Raw genomic sequence first — 15,089 nt, forward strand, 5'->3', positions numbered from 1 at the left:
GGTGCTTTATGCTTTAAAAATGATCCTGCAGAATACATGAAATAGACAGTGTTATTTCTGCCACTGAAATTCTTTGATCAGTCCGAGATAAAATAGAAGAAATTTAAAATTCAGGGGAATGAAGACTAAAGGCTCGATGCACTGATTCTTTTAATATCTGTTATTCACGTACTCTCCGTCTCAACCTAGAATATCAGTTTCATGAAAATCTGGAATTGTATAATTTTGCCAAGTTCATTACCAATGGAATTATGGTTCCTCCCTGAAAACTCTGGAATATGGCTGTGAACGTAACAGATGCAGTCCCAGACCTCAGTAAATACTGAGCATATTTTTACTGAAATTATGGAAATAAAATGTTGAGGTTAACATAAGCTTTAATTAATAAACAATCATGCCTGCGACTAGCTGTATCACTGGTTTGCCCTTATACTACTGAAAATTGGTGTAAAATTTGGTAGGGGTCTTGAGAAGCTGCAGGGATGCTTGGTGAGGCTTTGGTTTTGCCCCACTGAATCTACATATCATTACTCTCCTCGAAACGAAGCAACTGGTGCTGCTAAATGCATCTAAAAGATTGCAATGTGTTTTAGCGACCCATGCATCAAGTAAATCATGATGTGTCAACGGTAGATCATGACACAGCCCCTCGGGGAGACTGGGAGAGTAAATCGCCCCTGCTGGGCATCTGCTTCATTCAAAATATTGTCACGGGAGGTTTTGGGGAATGGCAGCTGCCATTCACACCCATCTTTTCACACTGGTAGGCGGTGCGTTTGAAGTAGGCCGGGATGGAGCCAAGCATGAGGCATGGTGTGTGGAGAAATGTCTCCAGCTGGGCACACTGGTCAGCCTGGACCTTCACACAGCAATGTCATGGTGCCCGGCTCACTGAGGGGAGCTGCAGGATGAGGTGGGCCTCTGGGCTCAGGAGGCTGGAGCAAGTCTCCTTGCCTATGGACTAGGCCCGGCTCCACAGGCCTCAGCCCTATGAGTCCTATAACTGTTGAGGTTTTTCTGGATTAGGAAGGTCTTGGCACCCCAGCTCGTTGGAGCTACTTGGTGGCAGCTCAGTTGTCCCCACAAGTATTTCCTCTTCCACTGTTTCTTCTACATGTCAGCTTTTGGGTGGCCTGCCTAAGTGCCACGCTTATTCCTGCAGTGTCACCACCCTGCAAGATGTATTAGGAAATAAAATCTCAAAAGATCAAGAGAAAAAGGCCTGTGAACTGCTCATAGGAATGATCCTAAATATTATCTGCATTATGATATAAACTAATGTGGAGAAGGACTGCAGATTTCACCACATCCACCTAGCTGACGTAACTCCTCTGGAACTGGAGTTGTTGAGTAGCTTTTTTCTGACAGCTGTTTCCAGAGAACTGGCTTCCTTTCTTGATTGATATACCGACTGCTTTCTAAAGGGTGCCAAGAAGCTCCACCAGCTTTTCATGGCAACAATCCCCACTTCTAGAGTGACAAAGAAGTTCAATAGCAATCATACGGATGCATGCTATTAATGTATAATCTTATTGACAGTTCTGAAGTCTGTTTAATTATAGCTATCACCATGAAAGCATAATTTCAGCCAGTCGGTACCTTCACAACATCAGTGCTTTCCTGAAAGTATGGTGGGCTAAACTTGTAAAGTATTGTGGGATTACCTTGTTTAGCTCAAACGAGTGCTTCTTCTTTGCAGGAGCTAAAGATCTGTCCCAGATGTTGGTTCTTTTGTTGGACCTTGGTAAAGCTAAAATCTTGGAATTGATTTATCATTTGATGTAACCAGTTTTCACAAAAAAAACAGAACTAAATTGTGGGTAATTGACTTCCTGATTTCACAGCTGATTTCCTGTGAAATTTGAATGAAATTTGTCAATCTTTTTTCCACTTTCAGATTCGCTTTCATTTTTTTTCATCAGTCCTTCCTCAGGCACATTCCTGTTGATAGCAACAGGACTGCAAGATCGAGAGCTTCAGTCTAGAAGATAAACTCTCTTAGATGTGAGCTTCATGCCAACCATCCCAACAAAAACCTTGACCGAGGTGGTATCAAAAGTGAGATTTCAATAGCTCTGCCAAAACATGCTCTGTACACATCCTGGGTCATGTCTGAGTGTATTGGTTGTTTTTTTTTTTTTTTTTTAAGATTATTTTAATATATTCCTTATGGAGTAATTTAAGCTCTATGAAGAAAGTGATGATGGGGCAGTACCTGAAGGAAGCTGAAATAGCTGGAGGGCTGCTTTTGCTTTCACCAGGTCTCTAGAAAGTTTAACAGTGAATTTGATGGGGCTGTTTTGGCATCAGAAAGGATAATCTCTCCATGTCATTCTCATGACTGAAGTAGGTCTGAGACACTGATTTTCTGCAGTTTTTCAAATGTTTGGGTAGAATTAGAAAGGGTCTGGTTCTGTTATTTTGGTCCAGGAGCATCTCAAAACAATCTTAACATTTCCATAGCATCATGGGCATTCAAAAAGTGCATTCAAGGACTCTGCTTGGTCTCCTTGTTCTCTGCTCTCTTAAGGTAAGAGCAATAACATCCTTCATGGAAGCTGGCAAAGGCAAGTAGTGATATGGTTTGATGAGCAGGAGGTGTGTGAAGGAGGCTTTCTCTTGCCTCTGGGTTAAATACTGCTCTCGATCCTCTCTCACGTGAAGACAATAACAAGTCACAGAAGTCTCATGTGAGGAGAGGTTGCAGGGCTAATTTCTTTATTGCCAGCCTTGTTGTGCTTTCTTCTGTTTACCCAAGCCCAGCCTGGTGCCTCACTTAAGGCCAGAAATCCTTATTTTTTTGCTCACATAAGGCAATCCTAATCTTGCAGATGGAGGAGGATATGAGCTGGAGAGCATCTCGTATCAAGAACTTCCTTTTCCCTGATTCTATCTCATTTCCAAGTCCTCTTTCATCAGAAATTGGGGAACAAGGAGGTCTGAACTTTCAGGTTGAGTTTTGGAGCAGAGAGGTGATAAAGCCACGCTGAGGATGGGAAGTTCATGGACAAAATGTGTACAAGAGGTAGAAGTATGGAGAGATCGCTCAAGGCTGGCGATAAAGACTGAGGAGAGAGGCCTCATAAAACAGCACAAATACTCTGTCTTGGCTCTGCTGTTAATCACAGCAGTCTCCTGAAGGCACCAGGCTGCTCAGTAAATGTTGTATCCATCTGTATTACATTTGAATCAGATCTGTCGTGGGGAGCAGAGCAAGGGCCGTGTTGGATCTTCCAGTAGGGAGAAGAGGGAAAGCCTGGCTCTGCAGCCTGTGGTGAAAGCTGCAAAATGACATTTCTTTCAGCATGAGCAATATTTACTTCCATTCAAAGACTCATCTCTAGCAGTCCCATTTGTTAACAAATATTGTTACAACAATGCTATAAACAAGACTGCCCTTCTTAAATTGGCTTTCCCAGGCTTTTCACTGCCACTAGGCCTGAGAAGTGAATCATGAAGTGCCTCTATATTATACTGCACCATATACAGAATTGAAGGCTGCATATAGACAGCTTTTTCTTACTTCTCATTAATACTAACATTACATAAAGAACGAAGCTGTACAACCCATTGATTTTACCTCCTAAGGAGGCCCAGTGGGACCTCCATTGTAGGGAGGGCAGCTTGATCACATCCAAGGGCATATTAGTATGCTGAAAGCATCTAACCTTTATTCGATCCTCAAGGTCCATGGGCCTCATTTGAAGGCTGGACACAAGGTTTTTGCACACACTTTTTATACTTACTACCATATGAATGCTGCTTCATGCATGCTTATTTTTCATGCAGTTGTTGCCGTGAGGAACAACTTGCAAAGTCAGAAGGAGAAAATAAAGATTTTCAGAGGATGACAGGGAGAAGCTGTGGAAGATACAAATTGCCCAGCCTGTGCACAATTATTCTTCACTGATTTTCATCTTAAATTGCTCGCTTCAAGACATGGAATGGAAAGATCCTTGTTTCTCTTACAACAGTATTTTTCAAAAACAAAATCATGCAGAAGTCTGAGGGGAGGAGGGCATCTCAGCTACAGGTTGGTTTGGATTTGGCTTCTCTAGAATCATCTCCCAGGAGCAGCTGCCCCACATCACGATGCTTCTGAGGATCACACAAACCACCACAGCCCAACCCTCACTGTTTCCACCAGACGGGATTCAGAAGAATCACTTCTTAGGCTGCCTCAGCCATCTCAAGCCTTTCGTCCCTTGCCTTCAGCACTGCCCTCTCCAGCCTCCAAGTCTCTCTGCTGGCTTTTGTGATGCCAAATATCCAAACGTTTTAAGCTGAAAACTGTGATATGAGCTGGGTGAGCTTTAAGGTATCATACTGGCAATCCGTTCCTTGCTGGCACAAGCATTGCACACTGCTGATTACTTATATTTTGAGAGGTTACTTTTAATTTGCCTCGCAAACACTGGCTGTTCATACCAACAGGTGGTTGCTTGTATCAGAGAGTTTTATCTTTGTGCATCATTAGTTCAGGGGATGGCCCCAAATGGAGAACTCCAATTCATTTAATGAGATGGAATTATACCATGAATTGTAGCTGAGATGCTGCTTTGCATTCTTGAAAGATTTTTCTTTCAAATCCAAGGCTACTTGACTAACATTTTACAAAATCTGCTGTCAGCTAAAAAAAAATATATGGACAGGCAATGCTTTCAGATAAATAGCTCATCAAAATGCATTTCTCCAGAAACACTCTTCAAAGACGGTTGCAGTGACCTGCGTCAGTCTGCAACGTTGCTTTCTTAGAGATTGCTGGCAAGTAATAAATACAAAGACTTTGAGTCTGAGACTGTTCTGGCAAAACCCAGAGTCCTTTTATACCTCCACAAATGAGCCAGAGCTCTGGTGCATTGTGCTGGAAAGAGAGCAAAGTGACCAAAGGAGGGACTCTGCTTCCCTCCTTCCAGGAGGTTGAAGGGAGATCATGGCAAGCTACAACTGAACAGCTTCTGCATGTTAATGGGCATGCCCAGGACTTTAGAGTTGGGATTTTCAAAAAAGAAGGTTTTGAATGAAACAGAGGCTGATTTCAGTGCCTGTTGTCCAAACCCCTGTTTGCAAATACTCGCTGCGAGCCGAAGGTGCTCTGAAGTCGGCGTTTTGGCTGTCAGAAATGTGTCTTGCTTAGCCAGACAGATTGACCCCCTGTCCAATTGCATGCACATCACATATCGACGGGCTCACATGGCACAAGCCTCCTGCTTCATGCATATTCAGCGTGCATCACTCAGAATCATGCCATTGTAGTTGAGGACAGGCACACGCACGCACGCACACACACAGTCTGCAACATGCCCAAGGCTTGCAGGACCTTTGCCTGCACCAGGACCTTTTATTCTTTCCCTGTGGGCCAATTTTTCACTAAGCATTGACCAAAGCATCTAATTATTACTTCATTAATTCATGCCCTCTCCTCTGATTTCCCTGGGGACCGATGTCCCCGTGTGAGAGCTGGACTTGGAGCCTGTTGCAGCCTGGCTGAGCAAAGAGGTGGGTGTAGATGAGCAGCTCCAGCTCAGCTCACACTCAACGTGTTCCTCATGCACTGGGGAAGCCTGTCTGAGCCTGGGTGGTCAGTAATTTGGCATACATAGGGATGAACAGGCATCTGCCCTCTCTTAAAGACTCAGGCCACCGTTTGTATGTCACAAGCTGTTGAGGGGAGTAAACCCATGGGGCCAGCAAGTGTTCGAGGACACCATTTGCTGTCTGAGTCAGTTTTATATGAACATAGGATGAGATGAAACGTGAAGCAGACATATAAATGTGGCTGACAACTTCATCTTTCATTTTCATCCTCATTCAGAACAAACACTGGGGTGTGGAGGAGGTTGATGTATCCAGTCTTGGGCTCACCTGATGGTGAAGAAGATTTCTCATTGCTTTGCCTCTTGGCATCTGTTGACAATGCCAGACACCGATGGGACAGGTATTACCTGGGCACCAGGGCAGCTGTGTAAGAACCCTTAAACCCCTATCTCCCTCCTCCTGGGGTTTCCCACCTAGCAGTTGGCATGTTTTTTTTTCCATGCACATGGGAATACTCGCGTCAGGTCTAAAAGACACAGGATCCCTCCCTCCCAGGTCTCATTTGGCTGGCGAAAGAGGCCAGCTGCCTTTCATCTCCTCTCTCACGCATGCACACAGCCCCAGAACTGTGTCATTTGGCCTCTCTCCATCTCGCTCAGAGTGGTGGCAAGGCTTTCCTTGCTGCAGCTTAGTAAAAACCCCAGTCACCTCACAGCAGGAAAGGGGCAGGTTGCAGGATATGTACACACACAGAGACAAGTCTCTCTTGGGTCATTCAGCACCTTCCCTGCCGAGAGGAGCGAGAAAATGCAATTTAGAAAATCTCCCAGTCTGAGGGGATGTGAGGCAGAAGATCCTAGAAAGAAGGTGAGAGTGCTTAGTTGCACATTTTGAGTCTTATCAGCAATTGGTAATAACTCAGGGAACTCCACTGAAATGGCCTGCTGGAATTTTGTGGCTCAGCTCTCATTTGTTTGCCTGTCCACTGCCTTTGTGCTCGGTGCGTGACCTTTTGGTTTCATCAGCGGATGCTATTCCACATACAGCACCCTGAGCTGGCTCACCTGTGCTCACTTCATTTAACACGAATGTATTTTGTGACATAAAATTTAAGTGCCTCAAAATGTGAGATTTGCATAAATTTCCAATGCTGTCTTCTGACAGGAATTTTTAAGCATAAAAATGATGAAGCTGTGAATAATACCTCCTGTCCAAATGCTCGCGGGTGAAGGCACACCAGTTGCTGTGCTGTGCTGCAGAATTTTGCAGCGTCCTCGCTGAAAAAGAGTATGAAGAGTGGTAAACACCGCACACTTGTCATCTGGATGCCATTTTGTAAGGATGCTTTGCAAGCCCTGCTCTCCAACCTGCAACCCTGCAAGCAACCTGTGGAGCTCCAGCTGCCTGCAGGGACACAGCTGGGTCTGCTCCACATCTCCGTGGTGTGGGTGCATGCCCTAGGCTGTAAGTGCATTTTTGGAGCATCCATGCCCTGCAGTATGGGCAGGATGGAGACATGGCCATATGACTGGAAAGGCTCTGCCGTGGTCCCTATTTTGTGTACTCACACCCAGGACCCCACCACGTGCCACCCATCTCGTTGTGTGCGCTTGCGATCACAGGTCCAGTCCCGAGCTCTGACACGTAGAAATATCAAAGAATTATTATATTGTGTCTATGGATGTAGATCGTAGTAGGACGTGAATGCTGCATGAAGGGAACAGAGTTCAGGAATGCAATAGCAATTTCTGCACTCAAGCCCATTACTTTGAAAAGCAATGCTAATATGTGTAATAGTAATGAGTAATGGCTCATTGACTCAAGGGAAACATGCAGTGGTGACTCACAGTTTCTGGAGATTAGATGATACGAACTACTACGCTGGATTAATTTTGCTTCTTTCTGTGTTTGTGAATTTTCTTTTGACAGATTGCATTTTTCCTGAATTTACTCTTTGTTCAGAATTATTTGACAAGTGGCATCTTTGAAATCTGTTTGGCTGGTGTTGTGCTCAAGCTGTTCATGAGGACAGTGTGTGAAATTAGCGCTGCTTTGTTTAGATTGTCATGAGCCTGTTCTTCAGCTGGCTAAAAAGCCTGCTTAGAAACGGGTTATCGGTGCAAATGCATTAAATTTGCCTTTGTGGACTCGACATCCTATGATCATTTCTTAACATTTTGCTTTTATAGTGCCTATTCTTTCAGTAGGATAGTCTGCTGGAGTGGCTAGGATAAGTTATACAACTGGAATAATGGTCAAAATGAACTCTTTTGCAAATGCTGGAAAATGTTTTTCTACGCTTGCTTTGTTCTAACTAACACCTCCCCTGCATCTAGACAAGGAAAGTTATCTACAAAATAGAAAAGCTTTTAAAAATATTTCTGAAATGTTCAGATTTGCAGCAGCAAGAGGAATTATTCCTCATTTTAAGGTCCCATATGTTCCTTACCCATGTAACTAAATGGTTTCCTACACATAAATCTATTAAGAGGTGGCAAAATCAGGAGTTTTTTCCTTTCTCACAACTTCAGAAATAACAAAATTATATTGTCATAAGTTTGAATGGGAAACTGATTTATTATGGCTAAACCCAAACTATCTCATTCATTTATCAACAACCAAAACTTGAACACGTTTTGATCCAGAAGTGGAAAAAAATTGGCATTTGGACTTGTGACCAAACAAATAATAACAATTCGGAATTTCAATGTACAATAGGAACTATTCTTAGATGGACAGTAGGTAAATGCAAGTTGGGGTGCAAATTTCCATGCAACCCTACCAACAACACAAACCCCACTTGCATTTGCCTTGCCCTTGCAAGATTCCCACCATGCTATGGTTGGGGATAATCATCCACTTTTAACACAAGTGCATGAAATACAAGGATTTCAAGCAGGTGATCGATCCTCATTTCCTCCATGCATCCCTGAAGTCAGGAAATTCAGGAAATTCAGATGTGAGCAGGACCATGTCCTCCTTTTCTCCTCCAGCAAAGGACCCGAGCATCACAGCGGCCTTGATGCCCTCCCAGCTCCTGCCTTTAACATGTCGGTCTTCTCTCCCCAGCTATCGATCTGTTGTACTGGCGTGACATCAAGCAGACAGGGATCGTGTTTGGCAGCCTCCTGTTGCTGCTCTTCTCCCTGACCCAGTTCAGTGTCGTCAGCGTCGTGGCCTACCTGGCCCTCGCCGGCCTCTCGGCCACCATTAGCTTCAGAATCTACAAATCGGTCCTACAGGCTGTGCAGAAGACGGACGAGGGCCATCCCTTCAAGTGAGTGCTTTGTAGTTGTGGAGGATCCATTCCTTGTGGCAATTTACGTTTCTTCAGCTGCTGCTTTTATACCAGATAAAATCCTTGCTCATAACAGAGGAAATATTTTGTGCTGCTGTCCAGAGTCTCAAGAGCTGTAAGGCAATGTTGACTTAGATTCTGGGGGGAAAAAAAAGAAAAAAAAAAAGAAAGAAAGAAAAAAATAAATAAAAAAAAAGAACGATTACAAAAGCAAACATCCCCTGAGACACAGGCTTTTTTTTTTTTTTTTCTTGAAAGTCAAAAATCATAAAAATTATAAGCAAATGGAGAAAAGGAGTTTCACTAGAGCTACTGATAATACTGTATCTCTGCAAGTAGAAGGAGAATCGCTTCAGGGCATGCTTTATTGGGCAAGTAGGGGAACTGTTTATATCTTTTCTCCAGCCCTGCTAGGCCGTGATGGGGCAGTGCATCACCGTAGGGTGCTGGTGCTGGTTAAGCTCTCCCCACCCTCTGCAGGGTCTGGGCTGTTTGTCCCCGCAGAGCAGCGATGCTTTCTCCTCTGCTGTGCCAATGAGCAGTGACCTGTGAACCAGGTCAGCTTTGTGGGGAATCGCCCCAGCTAGGATTTGTAATCCTCTTTGGGAATAGTAAAGAGAGAAAGCATCCAAACTGGGCTATGTGTGTGGACAGGGCATGGCTGCAAGGAAACAGCCCCAGCACAGAAATTGCCCGGGGAGACTGGTCGTGCACGGCAAAAATGGTGTGTGCTGGTGGCTCTGTGCCCGCAGGAAGGGGACACATTGCTCCAGCTGCAAGGAAATAAGGGCTGGGGAGGAGGGAGTGATGGGGAGACAGGAATGAGTGTGCAAGGTGGGTGAACCTGGCTGGGTTTGTAACCACACCCGTGTTTCTGGCAGAGCCTACTTGGATATGGAAATGAATCTCTCACAGGACCAGATCCAGAAGTACACAGACTGTCTCCAGCTATACGTCAACAGCACAGTCAAAGAGCTGAGGAGACTCTTTCTCGTTCAGGACCTCGTGGATTCTTTAAAAGTAGGATTGCTTTAAATATTTTTAACCCCTCTCTGGAGGATCAATTTACATTTCAAAGTGCTGCTTCCCTTGTTGACACTGTCCTTATAAAACCTAGTTTTGCGTAGCTCCAGATATCAAAGTTGTTCTCCTACTTGGTTTCCAATCTGCTCGCTTCCAGTACCTCAGAGGTTTGGCAATCTGCAGTTGAAGTTATTTATCCGTAATACAGGAGTTACAAAAGGTGCAGGACCAGCTTAATGCCACTGTAGATCTGGAAGCATCTCTGTTTTGTGCTCTCTATGACCTTGCCACAAAATGGTGTGTTCCCCTCTAATCCCTTTGGCAGTCTGGCTTTCCTCTAATGGTGGCCTTTCCTGCTGTGGAGGAATGCCCTCTTTCCCTCCCTGCTGAGATAGCAAGTTATTTTCAGCCTTACATCCAAACAGGTGTTCTCCAGAGCAAAGGGAAGATCATTAAGGGAGCAGACATGGGTTAGGCTGCTAAATTACAAAAGGTTTTTAGAAAAATGTGCCCATCTCCCAGCCCTGAAGGCATTTCAGTCACTGGGATTATCACTGTGGGGTTGTGATTAACTTGTGTGGGATGACCCTTGCCTTCATCAAAATTGGATGCAGGGTCCTAAATGTATGCAATTAAACACGAAATATACAGGAAAGCTCAGCTAAGAGAGTATGAAGCAGTGATCTGCAGGAGGGAAAATAGGTTTATACACTCAGAAAAAGTACCTAGTTCTTAATGTGCCTTACTTAACAAGTCCCTTTACACATTAAAAAAGGCTAATGTGCCATTATGTTAGCTAGTTAAGTGAACTCATTTCTTCTTACACTGACACTGGAGGTGATGTAATGATCTGTCCTTAATTTAGTTTGCAGTACTAATGTGGCTGCTGACTTATGTGGGAGCCCTCTTCAATGGCCTGACTCTTCTGATAATGGGTAAAAATTATCATTTCTTTTTAAATCTATTTTTAACTCTAATTCCATGGTGATTTTTACGTAGGCAAAACAACCTCTCTTTGTTGTGCCTTCCCCACAGTTAAACCATCAGCTCGTATTTTCTCTTATTCAGTATTCCTATTCTGTTGTCTGTCCTGCTAGAACCAATTTGCGTTTTACGGTTGTGCAGCTACTGGTCCCAGAGAACTGGGAAAATCCGTATTTGGGAGGTTTGAGCAAAGTTCATTTTTAATAGGAAGATCCCTGGTGGATCAGCTGACCAAGTGGCATGATATGTGTTTGTCCCTGCTCGAAGTAGGTCTCTTCTCTGGAGGGATCTGATCAGCAGGAATTTAACACTGTGCTCTTTTTCTCCTCAGCTGTGGTGTCTATGTTTACTCTCCCTGTTGTATATGACAAGTACCAGGTAAGTCCACCTGCAGCTTTGCAGTCCGGGTGCATGGGTGGTTGTACATTCTGGGTGCCTCACTGACTTTGTCTCCTTTTGCTCCTTGCAGGCACAGATTGATCAATACTTGGGACTTGTGCGGACCCACATAAACACTGTTGTGGCAAAGTGAGTTCAAATGTCCTGCTGCGAGGTTGTGGTATGCCGGGGTTCCTAAGAGCTGGGTGGTCCTGGGGACAACGTGTCCCGTGAATGATGTCCTCCCCAGCTCCTGGCATGCAGGAGCCTGCAAGAGGGTAGATCCCTGGAGGATCACAGTCCTCAGATGAGTGTAGGTTGAGGCAGAGCTGTGATCCTGCATCCTTCTCTCCCCTCCCCTGCCCTTTGAGCAGCCCAAACAGGGTCTGATGTCTGTACCAGAACGGGCCCCAAGAAATGTGTTAACTCTTCCTCACTGACTGCCCCAGCCTATCAGTGCATTCAGGGATGCAGTCCATTAGAGATAATAATAATGTTAATAAACAAAGTGGGAATTAGAACAGCACCCTGTTAGAGGAAACAAATATCTGGAATCACCATGACCTTGAGTGTCACAAACCATCACAGAATGGTCAGAACTGGATGACGTTGTTGATGCAGTCTGCTCTGGGGCCTAATGCATTGCCTAGCAAAAGCTTTTGTGGGATCCATAAGAGGAGAGCGAGGGTCTAAGCATAATTCTTAACACTTGGGAATAACTGAAGCAGGATGGATGGACTGAAAGGTGGATCTGTACATCTCAGCAGCTTGAATACGTGGCTCTGAAAAAGCTGACTGAACAACAGGTGCCCAATGGAAGGCTACAGGATGGTGAGGGAAAGAGAGCAAGTGGCCCACATGGAGATGCTGAGGAAGCTGGGCTTGTTTTGCCTGACAGGGTGGGAGCTAAGTGGTTATTTCATAGCAGCCTGTAATTACTTGATGGGAAGTTACAAGAGGATGGAGCAAAACTCAGCAGAGGCAAAAGTTATAGCAAGAAGCAACAGCACAAATCTAGCTTAGAAAGTTGATGCTGGACATTTGGAGAAACTTCTTCTTTCGGAGGTTAATATAGTTAATATAGCAGGCTGCCCAGGGAGGTGCCAGAACTTCCTTCCCTGGAGGTTTTCAAGATGTAGCAAGACAAAGCCATGGCCAAACTAATCGAGCATTGGCGATAGTCCTGCCTCAGGTAGGAGATTGATTCAAAGGCTTCCAGGGGACATTTCCAGACTGTATTTTTGCAATGTTGCAAACCCATAGGCAGGACTAAAAGTCTGTACTGATTTAATTTTTTTTTTTTTTAAAACTTCATTCCTGGCTTCCAGTAGACAATAGCCCACAGTAGAATAATAAGAAAAAAAAGGTGGGAGAATACCGCTGAATATATCCAATGAAAAAATGGGGCATTTACAACTTGGGGCCTATAGGAGCACATGGATGGACATCACCTCTCTTTCTTACTAGACTGTAGCCCACCAGTGGCAGCAAAGCACAAAATGCAAGCTAAGAAAATTACCCCTTGCTAGGACTCCAAGTGGGGATCCACTGGAACGGAATAGCTGCCTGACCATATAAACCTTTTTTTCTTTCTTTCTTTATTTCTAGGATTCAGGCTAAAATCCCAGGTGCTAAGAGAAAGGCAGAGTAAAGCAGACATCAAGAATTCATCAGCTACAGTAGTGAATAATGGGGGAATCTGGAGTGAAACAGCTCTGTTCTTACACTTTACTGCAAAATTATTGTTCTTTTTTTTTTCTCGACACCATAATATTAGAAGGATAAAACTCGGAAGCAGTGCTTTTCCCCTGCTGCTTCTGCACTTAGAATATTTGCAATCACTTGTGTCAAGCACTAAAGTATAGTAAAGAGAAAAGTGTACTAGATGTGGTTTTTTGTGTTGCTTATAAAGTGCATGATGGTGAGAGCCTAAATAATATTGACCTTTTTTATTTTATTTTTTTAGTGTTTTTCCTTCTTCTATTGGCATTGCTTCTATAACTTTTAATGTTATATGTGGCTAGGGGCTTTCCTGCTTAGCGCACTGATGCAATAGTTAAAATTGCTTCTACGTCACTGGGTTGCTGGTTGGATTCATCTTTATTAACTATATAGAATTGTAGACTGATGTTTTAGTGTTTTCCAGCACAAATAAAATAAACAGTAATCGGTACTTATGGTAATCAGTTTTGTATAACTCCAAAAAACCGAAAACAAAACCCAGTACTTTTGTCGTAAGGGATTGACAGGCTGATTTAATGTATGGTAACTGGAAAGTTCCAGCTTGTTAAATTTATTACAATTTGTATTACATTCTCTGTAGTTCCTAATGGACTTAATTATGGACTCTGAATATTTGCACTTATGTACTTGATACCGAATGCAGAAATAAATGTTACTAAATGTAAAAAGTTCTCCCTCTTGTTGCCAATGGGATTCTCTTGATGTTTGCAAACTGAACACATCCACACACGCCTTGCCTCAGAAAATGGTTCAGTCTAACACGATCGTCTGCATTACATAGCTTATTCATCAGTTTCACATTTGAGAAGTAAAGAACAAAAATTACAAAAAGATCTTAGTACATCTTAGGAAAAGTTCTAAGCCCAGAGGCCGAGAACTGAAATAAAGATTTGCTTTTGTACAAAGGTGAAGGCTTTTAAATGTCAGCATCTGTATAAAGTTCTTCAAAACAAATAGATTGGTTAAGTGCTGAATGATTTTCCAATTTGTAGAACATACCAGTGGAAAATCTTTTATTCTCTCTCTCTCTCTCTCTTTTTTTTTTTTTTTTAATAAAAATGAGAACATCAAAACCTTTTCCACCAAATTGCGTTTATTTATTTTCTAACACCAAAGTGAAGCTTTTATGCAGAACATTTTTTTTTTCCACCAAGAACTAGATCCTTAAACATTTATCTGAACTTTCTGAATTGAAATCTCTTGCATTTCTTCATTTAATTCGCCTTCATCTGTTCCACATGGACATAGTGACATTTGTCCTAGGTCGGGCTGCCTTGTTATTTGGCCATGTACAAGCGTATAACAAAAATGCTTAACAGGAGGTGGCAGAAACATTGGTTTAGCTGCAGGCTAGTTGATTCTTGTGATGTGTCTCAGATACCTTACTTTCATTTAAGTTTTGTATTTAAACATTCTTCTTTGCTCTTACTTGAATGCCTCAGTGTGACACCTGTTGCTTTTGAACAAATGGAATTCGTTTGTTTTAGTGTGTGTATTTTGCAGGCAGGACTTAAAATTCAACACCTGTCCCCAGCTTTAATGGCCTCTTAGCCTTTCCTACTAATGCATTCAAGTGGACAATGTATATCCTGTATCTCTCAGGAGATAATTTTGACAATGACAACATTTAATATCCCATCGCACTGGTCCTATAAATGTGTTTTTCCCTAACACCCTCAATGCAGTTGTACCCAAGACAAGCTTTTTACAATAACAAACCCTAAGCAGGATTTAAAGGCTAAATCTGGAAATAAAGTAAATAACATTTGGAAATAAAATAAAACAAAAGAAAATTCTGGCAGAGTTCAGATCAAGAGAGCTCAAGACCCCAGTTCTTGTCTCCTCCAGCATCACCCTCTGTCAGAACCCCCAGCCCTCTGCTCCAGGCCCCATCACCCTGGCTACAGCCCTGCATAGCCACCCCTACAACCTATACCCTTTACTTTTCTCTCTTTTCACACCATGCCTCTCCCAACCAGCACCAAAGCTTCCTTGCAGCCACCCTGACTTTCCGTATATTTGGCATTAACAGCCTGCAAATCAGCAAGTGGTGCTGAGCAGCTGGGAGGTGTTTGTGCTGTGGGTGGAAGCAGTTTGCAGGACCATGCTGGGATGTACCGGAGCA

The 15,089-nt window shown here is 43.4% G+C and overlaps 1 protein-coding gene across 1 annotated transcript in view; it reads left to right on the forward strand.

Moving 5' to 3' along the window:
- RTN1 (reticulon 1) overlaps nucleotides 1-13,601 on the forward strand; it is a 98,156-nt gene extending 84,555 nt beyond the window's left edge. Inside the window, exons 4-9 of the mRNA XM_084287614.1 lie at nucleotides 8,608-8,815; nucleotides 9,718-9,856; nucleotides 10,725-10,794; nucleotides 11,175-11,221; nucleotides 11,313-11,371; nucleotides 12,830-13,601. Coding sequence (XP_084143740.1) covers nucleotides 8,608-8,815; nucleotides 9,718-9,856; nucleotides 10,725-10,794; nucleotides 11,175-11,221; nucleotides 11,313-11,371; nucleotides 12,830-12,872 — 566 coding nt within the window. The 3' untranslated portion in view covers nucleotides 12,873-13,601. The remainder of the gene's footprint in view (nucleotides 1-8,607; nucleotides 8,816-9,717; nucleotides 9,857-10,724; nucleotides 10,795-11,174; nucleotides 11,222-11,312; nucleotides 11,372-12,829) is intronic.
- The last annotated feature ends 1,488 nt before the right edge of the window (nucleotides 13,602-15,089 follow it).

The sequence above is a fragment of the Netta rufina genome (assembly GCF_964035555.1).
Source record: "Netta rufina genome assembly, chromosome: 5".
NCBI lineage: Eukaryota > Metazoa > Chordata > Aves > Anseriformes > Anatidae > Netta > Netta rufina.